The 14736-nt window shown below is 41.6% G+C and overlaps 1 protein-coding gene across 10 annotated transcripts in view; it reads right to left on the reverse strand.

The window, feature by feature from the left end:
* The window catches only part of Phf21a (PHD finger protein 21A), a 169373-nt gene that overhangs the window by 14722 nt on the left and 139915 nt on the right, over positions 1 to 14736 (reverse strand). For 4 of the 10 annotated variants that reach the window (XM_051184142.1, XM_051184139.1, XM_051184143.1 and 1 more), the window contains exons 8-11: positions 14321 to 14572; positions 13065 to 13154; positions 11085 to 11378; positions 896 to 994 (exon numbers count right to left, since the gene is read on the reverse strand). In XM_051184142.1, the coding sequence (XP_051040099.1) occupies positions 896 to 994; positions 11085 to 11378; positions 13065 to 13154; positions 14321 to 14572 (735 nt within the window). The remainder of the gene's footprint in view (positions 1 to 895; positions 995 to 11084; positions 11379 to 13064; positions 13155 to 14320; positions 14573 to 14736) is intronic. The other 6 variants (XM_051184141.1, XM_051184145.1, XM_051184138.1 and 3 more) reach the window with 2 other exon arrangements.

Below are 14736 nucleotides of genomic sequence, written 5' to 3' on the forward strand. Positions count from 1 at the left end.
TTAGCTGGGCCACACAGCAAGACCCTGTCTCAAAAAGATCTTTTTGATAAGTTTGCAAAGTGTAATGGTTGCCATTACTTTTTGTAAATGATCTACAAGTTTTTCAGCGGGTTTTGTAACAAGGACTTCTTTTTGGTTCAAGTTCTAGCCCTTTAAAAAAATACAGTTGATTTCACATCAGAAAGAAGTACATTTAGTACTTGTTTAACAAAAACTAGGCTGATTTAATAGATCTTTCCTCGTTGTATTAAAAGAAAAAGGTGTGACCCCATCAGCTTCATGCCACTGTCTGGCATGCTTTCACTATGAGACTGCGTTGAGGAAAGAGGGTCCCGTAAACTCCATTACCATCAAGCATCCTCTTGCCCATGGGCACGCAGACAGTGCGTTGCTTGTGTGGACATTACCTCCTCCAATCCACTTTCATGCTCAGCATACTACCTTTGACCCACTAACCCCTTTGGGCTTTACTGCTCTACTGTAGTAAAGTGACCTAACAGAACTGAACAATGGCAGCTCACAATACAAAGAGACAGCAGCTGATTCCCTCAGCTGCCTTATACACATTGTCTGAGACAAGCACAACACAGCCTTCGTTATGAATGTTACAGGACACCTGGGAAATTCATCATTAACTTCTGTTTCAAGTTTACAGGATTTATATAAAAACATTTCAGAACTCTTCCTTTCAGCACCCGTACTTGGGCCCTAGGAATCTGTGCTTAAAAAACAACAAACAAACAAACCAAAACAAAAAACAAAACAACAACAACAACAAAAAACTTGCCCCAGGTGGACCTGACTTGATAATCACATGGCTGAATGAAAGGAACACTGAGAGAGCAGCTAAATCTCAAGCACTGGACCCAATGAGGCCTTGCAGAGATGGTCCTACCTGAGGGTTCTCTTCTCGTTTTGGTTTTGGTGCAGCAGGTGGAGTGACGGTACGGCTCTCTGCTTGCTTCTCTTCCGTTTCTGTATGGGATTTAACTGTCTAGGAGAGAACAATTAAGTGAAAATCCAGAATTAATTTTTTATTAAAAGAATTGAAAACAGTTCAACAATGGCTAGAAAAAAAAATGTACTCAAATTTGAAACACTAACAGGCAAGTTCATATGCATTATGTTGAGAAGGAAGAAAGATGTAAAAGTCCAGCTGGAGACAATGGATTGCATGAACCTATAAACACAATCAGATAGAAATATAGTTCTTGCATATAAAAATGAAGTGCCAGCAAAGCACCTGCTGCTGATAACCTGACGTTTGCTCCTCAAGATCCAACTTGGTGGAAAAGACAACTAACTTCCCTAAGTGACTCTCGACCTCCACCTGTGCTGCACAGCACTCACTGCCCAGTAAATAACAATGCTTTAAAAGAGCAAAAAGGGCTCAGGTTAAAAGCACTGGCTTCTCTTACAGTGGATCTGGGTTCAGTTCTCACATGGAAGCTCACAACCATCTGCAACTCCAGTCCCTGGGCCCTCTTTCTGCTTCCTTGGGCACCAGGTACACACATGGTGTACAGATATAAATTCGGGCAAAGTATCTACATACATAAAGATGATTAGAAATCTATTTTAAAGGCAAAGGAAAACTAGACATTGTGCTCTTTGGCTGGGGGATATGGAGGTTTCCAGAAACATCATCAGATACAGGTCAAGCTCTGTCCATGTGTACTTAGATCTGCAGGACACAACACAGTTCTTCTATCCCAAAATTTTCTTCAGAACAATCCCAAGCACTACCTAGAACTACATTTACTTGGGGTGCTTTAAAAATGCCTTGAAAGATGCTGAAGTTCTGATCACTCCCAACTCCTAGAAGCATTCACTTAAACACAGACACACCAGTCACACTACTATCTGTGGACACAATGGTAGTTAGTATACATCACTACTAGTCTTGCATTATTATTATTATTATGAGCAATGGTTACTTCTTTTAAGAATCTGTAGAAATAAAATGGTTTTAGAACAGTAGACATAAAACTATAAAATTACTGTTTAAAATCTAATAAAAATTATAGGTGCAATGGTCTTTTTGTAAGGTAACAAGTAATTAAGTAAATTAGAATAAAATCTGATTATTGATAGGCAAGAACTGAGTGTAAGACTTTAGTCCCATAAAAAAAGACACCAGAAGTTCTTAGAAACCATTACACTGTGAATGTGCTAGGTCTAAAAAGCTTTCACTTCTTCCTATGGCTATTCTCATACTTGCCTCTGGCTTTGCACGCTGATGCATGGGCAAATGTTAAGACCTGCTTATCCACAGTGGGGAAGCTGCTACACTGGGGCCCAGCTGCTGCCTTTATTTCTCTAACCAGAGTCCTGTCACAAGTCTCCATCTGTATTATAAGCCACATGAGCAGGGGCTGCTTATATGCTCCTTGTTATTGTATTCCTTTGAGCCAGTATGGCACCTCATGCTTGCACTCAATAAAGCACTGGCCTCCAGGAGAATCAATCAAGTTTCAATCTCTCTCTCAACTTCCTCCTCTTTCCTTACCCACATAATTTTTAATTTAGCCCCCAAAGGGCCTATTTCCTTCATAAAGCAAACCTTTAATGGGATAGTCATTCATAGTGACATTACTAAAGTTTGGGGTACTCAGAATTAGCTTATTTTCTTTTACTGTGGAAGGACAGTGGAGTGAGAAAGGTCAACCATAGGGTTTGTATTCCATTCCATTCCTGCCTGAAACAGTTCCCTGAGAGACTGACTCTTTTATTTCCATGGTTGAACAAACACTTGGTGGCAATGCTCCTGGTTAAGGCAAACAAGCCCCCCTGCACTGAGGATTACCCACACCTACACCCACCTCTCTCTCCCCCTCTGGAAAGCAGAGCACACTGAGTGTTGTATAAGAACACAAAAAAGAATCCAAACAAAAACAAAACAAAACATTTTTGGGGGGTCTCCTTTCTCTCAAGGACCTCTTGCTCTAGGAGAAGTCAGCTGTCATGTGCCCACAATTACAGAGACATTCAAGCCAGATGAAATAGTCTCCTGCCCACAATCAGCAAGAAGCAAGGCTGAGAGTTACTTGACTGAGCTTAGTTATAAACCAACCAACTCTAGTTAAGACTTGTGATAGCTGCAGCTCTGGCCAACTACTTAGACTACAAACTTGTGAGAGACCTGGAGCCCAAACTATTCAGCTAAGCTGGAGACCAGAAGACAGAAGGACAATGTTCTTAAAGGGTGAAACAAACAAAACCCAGAAAAAACAAAGCCATCACCTAACAATCCTTGATTGTGTTAAAACTATCCTTAAAGAAGGAAGGCAAGCCAGGGACATAGTGAGACCTTGTCTCAAACAAACAAATGAAGAAAAACTCAAACTTGGTCCTTTGGGGGGAAAAAAAATGAACAGAAGTTATAAACTTCTAGAGACCAAGGAAAAAGATGAAATAGTTAAAAAGCAGAAGGGGGACATTATTACTAATCTTAAGTATAGTAATAAATAGGATTTTTAAGATAATACATCAGATAATTGTATGACAATCATATAACACAAAAGAATTTCTGGAAATGCATTACCCAAGCTGACCCAATATGAGATAGTAAAGTCTAGATAAACACAGAAACACTAGACTTAAACAGTAATCAAAGTATCCCCAAACAAAAATATTACATTGGCTGGTTCATCGAATGATTAGTACCAACCCTTGTCAAAGTCTTTCAAAAAACAGGGTCCTAGGAATTGACGAAGCTGCTCAGTGGTTAAGAGCACTTGATCTCAGTTCACAGCACCCACATTAGGCAGCTTAACAACCACCTGTAATTCCAGCTCCAGGGGATTCAAAGCCCTCTTCTGAATTTTGAAGGTACCTGTACACACATGCACACATGCATGCACACACCACATACATGTTATTTAAAAATTAAAAAATCTTAAAACACACACCTACTAAAAGCTAATAAACTCAGCAAAGTTGGAGGGTACAACAGTGTACTGAGAGAAAAGACAACCTATAGAACAAGAGAAAATATTTAAAATAATGTAAAGAACTCCTACAATTCATCAAGAGAAAGAAAAATGATTCTACTTAAAAGTGGACAAAGAGGGTCTGGAGAGATGGCTCAGTTAAAGGCACTTGTTCTTGCAGAGGAAGGACCCAGGTTTGATTCCTAGTACCCACATTGTGGCTCACAACTGTCCATAACTTCAGTTCCAGGGGATCCAAATGCTCTTTTGACCTCCACGGGGTACATGATTCACAGACACACATGTGAGCAAAACACTCAGCACATACAAAATAAATCTAAAAATATTTTGAAATAAGTGGAGAAAGAGTTTGAATAGATTGCTCATTCAAAAATAAATACAAAAGCCAATAAACATGAAACTAAATACTATTAATTATGGAAAAGTAAAAAACCCACTTTATTTGCATACTTTACACCTCCTAGGATAGCTTAAAAAAACACTTTACACTAGCATGAACATCAAACAAATGGAATGCACACATATTATTGATGGGAATGAAAATTACTTAGTGTGACTTACAGGAAGTATGGCATTATACGACACAGCAATCATGCTTAGCTATATATGCAAAGGAACTGTAAACAACATACAGGCGATTGTGCATGAACGTTCCCAATGGCACTTAACTAGTCTCAATGGCTACAAGGTAGACATACCTCAAATGTCCATCAAAAGATAAATGAATAAACAAATTGTGATACACACAAAAATGTATGTATATATATATATATATATATATGAATACAAACCAGATACTAAAAAGAAGCACCAGCAATGTTACAAAGTAAGCAAATCTTGAAAACATGCTAGGTGAAAGGAGTCTTACATAAAAAGCCATTTATTAAATTGTTCCATTTCTATGAAACAACAGAGTCATCAATGACACAGACAAAGCAGACCGGTGACTCCCAGGGACAAACAATGGGATGAATAGAAAGTAGCTGCTTAATAGACACTGGGTTTTATTTTAGAGTAATGAAAATACTTTGCAACTAGACAGACAGTGGTAACATAACAGTGTAAATGTACTAAATGTCATTAAACTGTTTACTTTTGGGTAATTATTTGATGATTCTAAAAGTTTGATCTCTTAAGAGAAAATAAAACATTATTCATATTGAAGGTGCCCTGAAGACATTATCTTTTGCTTATGTGGTGTTTAAACAGCCACCAGTATTTAAAAACCAGGCAATTCTTCAAAGCATCTGGATTCTGGACTTCTGAGTTTCCATATGATCACAACTGGCTACTGCCAAGCAGCAGTTACTCTCTTGAAAATGAGCCTTCCCCATTTTTTTTTTTTTTTATTGTCAATTACAGCCACACTTGTTGGACTATTTTGAGAGGAATTAAGAAGGAAAGGAGAATATCACTTACAGTCATGCCTTATAGCAAGTGGAGAAGCAGTAGTCCACTTGTCTGTCCCAGCTCATGCTAACCTCTATCCCTGCCTCCCACACTCTCCACATGTATCTGACAGAGCTCCTGTTCTTTTCTGGACTTATGAAAGATAGAGTTCCCAAACTCTGGCATGTGCATAACTAAGGTAATTATTTATACCTCCAATTTTACAATTTTAAATTCGCCACATGACATGTGCCATAGGTAAGCGTCCAGGGAGTTCCATTAATTGAATTATGTAAATTCGGACTAGAGGCAAGGCAATTCTGCTTTATGGCCACTTGTGCCCTCAGCTCAGGTTCACTAGGAGGGAAGGCTAGAAGTGGAGCACAGCACTGATGTATACAGATATTACTCTCCTAAGCATGCCTGGTTTAGAACATACTATCAAGACTCCTATCAAAGTTGGGGCCTGGGTGGGGGTAATCTGCCTTTTCCCCCCACAGAACCTCCGCGGCATCATTTTTTTTTTTTTTTTTTTTAAGCCTTGGGGACATAGAGGTCTTTGTCACAGGGTGCGGTTGGAGAGAATAAACAAACACAATTTCCTGAAAACCTGATCTGATCTGCATCAGGCATGGTCGCTTGGACTGGAAATATTTTACCACATGTCACCATCAGCCATTGTTGGGCCCATGCACAGAGTACCAGGATGCATGTGGTGAAAGGGAGGCATGAGGCCACAACAGGTTGCCTCCTTTACTGCACTGACATTGATGAAGGTCTGTGGCACCCCTGTCACCCAATTTTTTGGTGGCATTTCCCCAACACTGTGTGTAAACTTCATGCCTACTGTAATTTTGGCAATTATTGCAATATTCCAAACTCTTTCGATATTCTATCTATAGCAGTCTGTGGATCTCTGATGTTACTACTGTGATTAGGGTGCCACAAACAGTCAGTACCCATTGGAAAAGGGGAACTTAGTTGATTGTGATGTGTGTAATCTAATAGGCTTTTGTCCCCTCTTCTCCTTGAGCCTTCCTATTTTGCAGGACTTCAGAATATTGAAATTGGGTTAATTAATAACCCATAGTGGCCTCCCAATGTTCAAGTGAAAGAAAGAGCTATTTCTGTAATTTTAAAAAGTTAGAAAATGATTAAGCTTAGTGAGGCAACACAGGCTAAAAGGGGATTCTCTTCTACTAGATATCTAAGCCACACACAGAGGGAAAGTCCTGGAAGAAGTTCAGTGTACTACTCCACTAATGCAGGAACTACAGGAAAGTGACAGCCTACTACTGCCATGGAGGATCCAACCAGTCACAACATCCCACAAGACAAAGTCTAGCCCAAAGCAAGATTCGTGTCTTTTCAACTCCATGAAAGCCGCAAATGTCCAACATCAGCAGAGGGCTGTTCCTGGGTTTGAGTTTGAGGAAAGAAACCACCACTGTATTACAAAAGGACAAGGAGGTGTGAGGGCTCTGGTGCACGGGCTGCAGCAGGCGCTCAGTCTAGCAAGGACAACTGACGAAGGGTAACAACAGCAGACTCTCAGGCAGTAGAAGAGGACATTGAGGACTTTCACAGCTAGGGAGAATGCAGTGTCCAGGATCAAAGCTTTGAAGGCCAGGTTGCCTCTCCTGTTAAGGACTGATACAGCCATGTGTGACTTTAAGGAGAAGCCAGTGCTCACTCTGAAAATCCTAGAGCCTCTGAGAACCACAGTAGAGGTTCTACAAACTCACTCTATTCTGCCTGCGTTGTATACATGAAACACACAGCCTCGACAACAGCACATCTGTTTACAAGCCAGTTTGTGAACATTGTAAGCCCACTCTAAGGCTTACTGCTTAGACAGATTCCTTTCAAAATAACAGTCTCACTGGCAATGTACCTAGTCACCCAAGAGCTCTGGTGGAGTTCTACAATGTTGTTTTCATGCCTGCTAACACAATGTCGATTCTACAGCCCATGGGTCAAGGAGTAATTGTGACTTTCAACTCTTATTATTTGAGAAGTACATTTTATAAGGCAATAGCTGCCTTAAATTGAAAACCTTTTGGAAAGGATTCAATATTCTAGATGCTCAAATTCAAGACATATATAGAGAAGGCCAAACATCAACACGAACAGGAAGTTAATCCTAACCTTCACAGACAATTCTGGGGTTCAAGATTGTAGTGGAGTCAACCAAGGTGGTGGAAGCAGTAGGTATGAGAGTCAGAAGTAGAGTGTGGATTTGTGGCAGCACTGTACTCACACCATGACAGCTCCAATCAGGGAGGGCTGTCCCCTATGATGAGAAAAGTAAACTTTTTTTTTTTTTGAGATGGAATCTTATCAAGAGAATATTATAGATTCATTCTGGTTTTTCAAAGAAGCCCTTTCATGGGAAAGGTGTCACCAAACTACATCACATGCTACAGGGAAGTCCCTCATGAAAGGAGTATGACTGATGATGCAGTCACTTCCGTTTTCAGCAGCCACCAATCTGACCAGTCAATAGCCACTGGTATCAGAGCAAGGTCCTCAACTAGCTGCAACATTACCACTTGCTGAAGGTTTTTAAACTGAAATATGTACATTTTAGGACACCACGGTGTTACTGTAGCTGGAGACTGCAGCACAGTGTATACATGACTCTAAATGTACCAGGGAGAGCAAGTCATGGACCTGGACTTATTGTATGTCTTGCTTAACTGTGGTGGTCTGGAACCAAAGCCCACGGTGTCTTTATGGTGCTCCTGGTGTCATCAGCTTTCAAGCTCTGTAAACTCCTCCTCTCCTCTCTCAGAACCACAGTGTAATGTGGCTTCAGTAAGGGAGACACCTGAGGCTCTCTAGTGGGGGTGGGTGAGAAGACTCCCAATGCAGAGAGAGGCCATTGCTAGTATAACTCCACTGCCTTCGTTCCTACGTCAAAGAGAGAGAGAGAGAAAGGCCATGGGTCAACATAGTCTGTCACGCTTTCATCTCTGAAGCAAAGCCTCAATGCCTGCTCCAAATACACCAGAGACTGAGCTCTGTGTGGTACAGGCTTTGATTCTTTTCATCTTTATATACAAACACCATGAAGAGCAAAGTAGCTGGCACTTGACTTTGTTGTTGTTTGCTTGCTTCCTTGTTTTGTGTGGTTGTTTGTTTGTTTTGATAGTATGAGAGATGGAACCCGAGTCCTGTACATGCCGGGCCAGAGCTCCACCACTGAACTACATCCCTAGTGCTCACTAACATATTTTCAGGAAGTGAATAAGGTTATAGCGAGCTATGAGAACACTGTGCACACAGGCTTAGTAATCCTGTGAACCAGTAACTGCTTGTCTCCAATGTTAGCCCACCTAGAGAAGCTCAGTGGAAGCTCTGCAGAAGGAAATTCTGAGAATAGAATCTAGTGTGGAGCGTCCCTGTTAACTGGGCTAATCTGGAGGACTGCTATGCCAGATGGCCTGCCAACTAAACTAGCAATGACTGGATTCCTATATTCTAGCACAGAGAGGATGCCAGGACATACTACTAGTAAGAAGGCCTTTAACTTAGAACTTCTGTGCTATTCAAATCAAACTATGAAACACCATCCACATGCAAGTGCAAGACATGAAAAGATGCCCAAAACCTAGAAAAGACTAGGTTAAAACACAGTTTGTTTTAAAGTTCTGTTAGTATATAAACAGAAAATATCTAGAGGCACATAATAGAAAATATTAATAGTAATTAACTACTGGTGGTGATACTAGGTTAAAATTATAGAAAATGCATAGGTTATGGAAAGCGTGTCTTGTACAATTTATATTTCTGTGATGTTTGTGTTTTTATGATTACATGTATTATCTGTATAATCAGAAAAAGAAATGGGAAAGTACAATGGGAATGAAAGCAGCTTTTTCTTATTTACCAGAGGTGAAAGGGAAGTGATGGAAAGTGACAGTGTGACCACTTCTTGAGGTGCACTGAGGCCCCAAGTACTTCTTATTTTGCAGGTTTTAAAAAAATGTCCTTACTTTAAATGCATTGGTGTTTTGCCTTGAGTGTCTGGTTCCTGGAATTATAGACAGTTGTAAGCTGCCATATGGGTGCCAGAAATTGAACTTGAGTCCTCTGAAAGCGCAGTCAGTGCCCCTGCCCCAGCACTTCTCAGGGTCAACATGACTCTGGAGGACTTGTCCCTGCACTTGAGCATACGACTTTCCATATCTGGGCACCGAAACACTGCTGCCAAACAGTCTAAAACTTCTGATCTATAGTTGGTGTTAATTGATTTCAGAATGTTGTCAGAGTACTTCCTGGTGTTTGGGCAGCCTCTGCAGGAATGGCGATGAGCTGTCTTGTGTGTTTCCTGAGAACAAGGTTTTGTAATTCAACTCTGATGCACGGATGAATCCAAGGTCTGGGAGTATATGTACAAGGTTCCTCTGCCCAAGAAGAGCAAGCCACATTCTCAGGGGCTAGCCTCTCTGAATCATGGTTGGACACCCCTCAGGAGGAAGACTGAGAATCATCACACACTATTTTCAGATGAATGGGAAATCAAGTCAGAGCAATTAGAAACAGACCAGGGTCATAACTTTTTGAAGTAGGTACATAATTGAAAATATTAATAGCAAGTACTGAAGGTAAATTTTTGTTAAAATTTCAGAAAATGAGTAAGTTAGGGGGACAGCATCTTTTACAATTTATATTTTTGTGATGTTAGAATTTCTTAAAATCACACATATTATCTGTATGATCAGAAAAAGAAATTGAAAAATAAGGTAAAAATGAAAAAAAAAAAAAAAAAAAACACTCTTCCCTTCCTAAATAAAAGCGAGGCTTAGTGATGGAAAGTGGTGCCGTGCAGAGACTTCAAGGGGCATGGAGCTCTGCAGTTGAGTAGGGTGGCCCTGGCTCAGACCGGCTCCAAGTCATGGGAACAGTGACTGCCTAGAGACCCCTTTCTCTAATGCTGCGGTTGTACTTTGAAGGGTTCTATGGAGGATACTAGCTTTGCTCTAGTCTCACTTATGAGAAAAATCTGACTTTAGAAAATGTAAATGTAGGGCTTCAATATGTGAACAAAAATGTCTGCTGCATCCAGTCTACAGTATAAAGTACTTTATACTAGAGTATAAAGTTAAAATTTGTTTGGTCATACATTATCTGTGATGATACATTATCTTCACCGTCTACTCTGTGGCTTCCCAGCCCTCTCTTCTCTGAGGGAAGCACCACTGACTAAAGTCATGTTGCATAAATAAAGCCCATTGTGTTAAAAATATGCTAAAACCTCATTTAAAAAGTTTCAAGATATTGAAGACAATCTCTGCCCTAGAGAAAAGTGAGAGGTAGAACACAGAGTTCCTGAAATTAAGTTCCTTTCCCTGCTCTGTTTACTGCTCCTGACTTACTTCCATAGTCAGATCCACACCTGAGTTCTTAGTGAGTGAATCTAACATGGTGTTTTCTGTTTCTGGTGTGGGACATGGGATGAGGCAGGGATCCTAGCTGTGAATTTCTGCATCATAACCAGCAGAGGGAGCTCACTCACACAAGACTTTGAAGTCAGCTACCTCGGGAACACAATTCAACTTTCTTCAGGAAAAACAGCTCTTTGGATGTGAACAAATTATTATACAATAAAGCAACAGGACGCTGATTTGGTGCTGAGATGAAGAGCCCTCAACAAGGCATATTTAGAAAGCATCTAAAAGCCACTATTTCAAGGTCAAGGATACTGACACAACAGGTACGTACATGCTCTGCCCATACCTGCTTCTCAAGGCTTGGTTTGCTAAGCTGTACAGTCTGAGGTCCAGCAAGTCTGGTCCCTGGAGTAGCTATGACAATGCTGGTGAGCTGGGCCATGGGGAACGTTTTGGCTATGGTTGCAGTCTGCCCATTGACGACACGGACAGGGTGGATGGAATTCTGGGATGTGGGGAGGGTTGTAGGTGTAAACTTGGTCAGCATGACAGGCCTCTGGATAAGTTGAGGAGCTGCAAGCATGGGAGGAGGCGCTGGAGCAATGGGAATGTTATTCTGGGCCACAGGCTTGGGTCGGACCTATGAGAGAGAGAGAATAATATTGTATTACTGGAGGTAGCTAACTCTTATAGCATTTCCAAGCAGACTGGCACCAAATGTGGCTCATGACAACCTTCTAAGTCTGAGCATTTAGCTTAACTTAAAAATGATCCTGTGATGACTGCTACTGAGACAGTGGTAAGAACTACGTTTAACATTAACCCATGAATATATATTCCTAAAACATAAAGGCTTCATGAAATCTACACCACATTAATTTCACTGCCTAAAAACATGGACCAACACTTTCATTCCTTACTGGAAATATTTCATAGGGCTACTGTGAGAATGAAAATACCCCACATAAAGTGCCTGGGCCCCAGTGGGATTCACATTGCTTCTGATGATGTCTTGACTGCCCTTCCTATCCAGTCTCTTATCTACACAGCAGAAAGATGGACTTTCTAAAACTTTAAGTGTGGTCATGTCACATACTTGCCTGAAGATACTTCCACGGCTGCTAGAATACAGCCTATTTCTCTGCACAGGGGCAAGAACCCCAGGTTCTTCCCTAGTGCACTTTTCCAGGCTCTTCTCTAAGTCTAGCTGGGTCAGCTTCATGGTCTCTGCACAGCCACAGCAATCCCCTCGATTCCTTGAACACACACATGTGTCCCCATTCCACACAGGCAGCTTACACTGTACTCTCAGCCTGGGACAGTTTTTTTAATTCCGTCTTCAAAATTTTATCAGACAGACTTTACTGGGACTTTAGGCCTCACATTGAACTTAGATTCTTCAAGGAAATTATGACTGCATTTTATCAGTCCAGAGTGGTCAGTTTCCCTTCTACGTGCTCAGCCTGCCATACTTCTGTTATGGACACCGTAATTCCCTATAGACAACTGTGATGCTGCTCTTAGACGGCCAAGAACCGTGTCTTAAAAATCAGCATATCCAGGGCACAAACGTTTAGTAACATGTTTGCTACCCACAGTGCTTATTAAAGATCTATCTGGAAAGTAACAGGATGGCCTTCTCTTATGCTAGCACTGTACGACCCCTCACAGGCAGACTTCTTTCCCTTCTCTGTCTGAAGGCTACACCTCAGAGTAACTCTTTTTTTTTTCTTTAAATTATTTAACTTTATTTTGTATGTGTTGGTGTGAAGGTGTCATATCTCCTGGAACTGGAGTTACAGACAGTTGTGGGCTGCCATGTGGGTGCTGGGAATTGAACCAGGGTCTTCTGGAAGAGCAGCCAGTGCTCCTAACTCCTGAGCAATTTCTCCAGCCCCAGAGAATAATCTTGGCCTTTCTGTTGGAAGTATTGCTTGGAGTCTGCCAGGGTCAGTATAGTGTTGAGACAACTGTCAGGGGGTATGTATTGCTTAGGCCAAGGAAGAAAAGCCTGATGCAGACCCCTACTCCTACTCCAACATCTATAAGCAAAGTTTCACACTGGCTTGTTTGGCTGTTCATTTTGTCCTACTCCTTTTAGCAAAGGGAAAATACGTGAGAAATGGTACATATCTCCCACTGCCAGGGCAGTTTTGACTTATCTCCCCCCCCCCCAAATTAGTAGTACAATGATGCTTCCAATGGCATTGTCTTGGATGCTGTAAAGTTGGGTACTTTTGCTTCACTTGCACTACATGGGCAGGGCCATGAGGACTGCAGGCCACTTACCACCCTCCCCCACTGGATTTCTTACCAGCTCACTCACCTGTGGAAGAAAGTTTGGACGTGGAGTGAGTCTAGGAGGAGGGATAAACTGTGGTACTTTGATGGGCTGAGGAGGTGTTGCTTGGACCTGCTTAAAACAAGCAAACAAACAAAACAGGAAAGATAAATAAGCCTGAGAGGGTAGTCATTCAACAGAACACAGGTGTCTGCTCTCCACATCACAGTATTCCCACCAGCTCTTGCCATGCAGTTTACCATGTGAATTTACACTGCTTTAGAAATTATGCTTTCCCACCTGCACACTGTCCCATAAAGTGATCGACCACAGCCTGTCTCCTCACATACCTTATGCACAACCAAGTAGGCTCAGCAATCTTGAACAATTTTCTCTGACACTCATGAACTCTCTTAGACATTTGAAGAGTCAAAACTAGATCCAAAGTTAAAATCAAACTTGCTACCTGTCTGAATGGATTCCAACCCCCCACCTCCAAAGGTTCAAGGTTTACCCAACAGAAAATGGATGAATAGCTTTCTTCCTACAGAGAACTTTTGAACCCTAGGTTCTGGCTGAGTGATAGGGCTACATCTCTAAGGACTCCTGAGTAAGTGACAAAGCTTCACTTTGTTGCTACTTTTACTCATTATTGATCATTACTCAAAAAGTCACCAAGAGCTTTGTCATCTAAAGAAGATAACTGAGTATCACAGTTTGGACCTGGTTCTCATACACTTCCAAGAACAACAGTGTCTAAACGGTTAGATCCTGGAAATTGCATGGACAATCTTCTTCAAGTATTCCCTCCAGGGGATCCTCCCTCTGTAGGACCTGGCTTTTGGCACATTAATCTCTAAACTTCTTTAATATTTTTAAAGTGTACCCCAACCAACTCTAAGTACTTCCTGGCTGCATTCAATAATGAACTGAAGAAAAGTAGCAGGGGTTTTCCTCAAGACAGAATACAACACAGGGCATTTCAGCACTCTGAATTCATGGGGGTGGAAGAGGGGCAGTGGACAGAATGGAGGGAGAGAGGAGTGAAGCAGCCTGTGTCTTTGTGAAGGACATTTTCCTTCCAAAAACAAGTCCTACTTTGACCTTGGGCAGTGTACTAAATCTGGCCCCCTGGTGTCTGGACAGCTCTGTAGTTAACTGACAGCCCCACAGAAGAGTTTGCTTTGCTAGGAGAATGATAGGAGCTGAGAAACCCAGAAGGGACCTAAAAACGGAAACACTCTACAATGCACAATCTGAACCCTCTCATGTGAACACATGAGTAGCAGCTACTGGCTTACCAGAGTGACTGTGTTTTTTGCCACAATTTGGACAGCCTCTGCCCCAGGCCCAGTGACCTTACTAGACGTCTGGAGGTTGACTGGTGTGCTCTGCACATCAGTGCTGAGCACAGCTTTCTGACTGTTGATGGCGGTCACCATAGCAATGGTAGGTCTCTGGCCCACAACAGAGGCAGGCATGGTCGCAGTTGCTGCTTTCAAGACGAGAGGTAGTGTCTTTGTGGTAATCATAGAAGCTGTAGTTACAGTCTTCTAGGAGACACGGAGAACAGACATTAGGACACTGAAATGTGACCCCATTGAACGATATGCTTCTGAACTCCCAAAGGAAACAACGCATCCCAAGTTTGTCTATAAAATGAACAATTGTGATGTTGAATATGCTTTTACTACAGAGGGAGACAAGCTCTAGTTTC

This window comes from Phodopus roborovskii, unplaced genomic scaffold, assembly GCF_943737965.1.
Source record: "Phodopus roborovskii unplaced genomic scaffold, PHOROB, whole genome shotgun sequence".
Classification (NCBI taxonomy): Eukaryota; Metazoa; Chordata; class Mammalia; order Rodentia; family Cricetidae; genus Phodopus; species Phodopus roborovskii.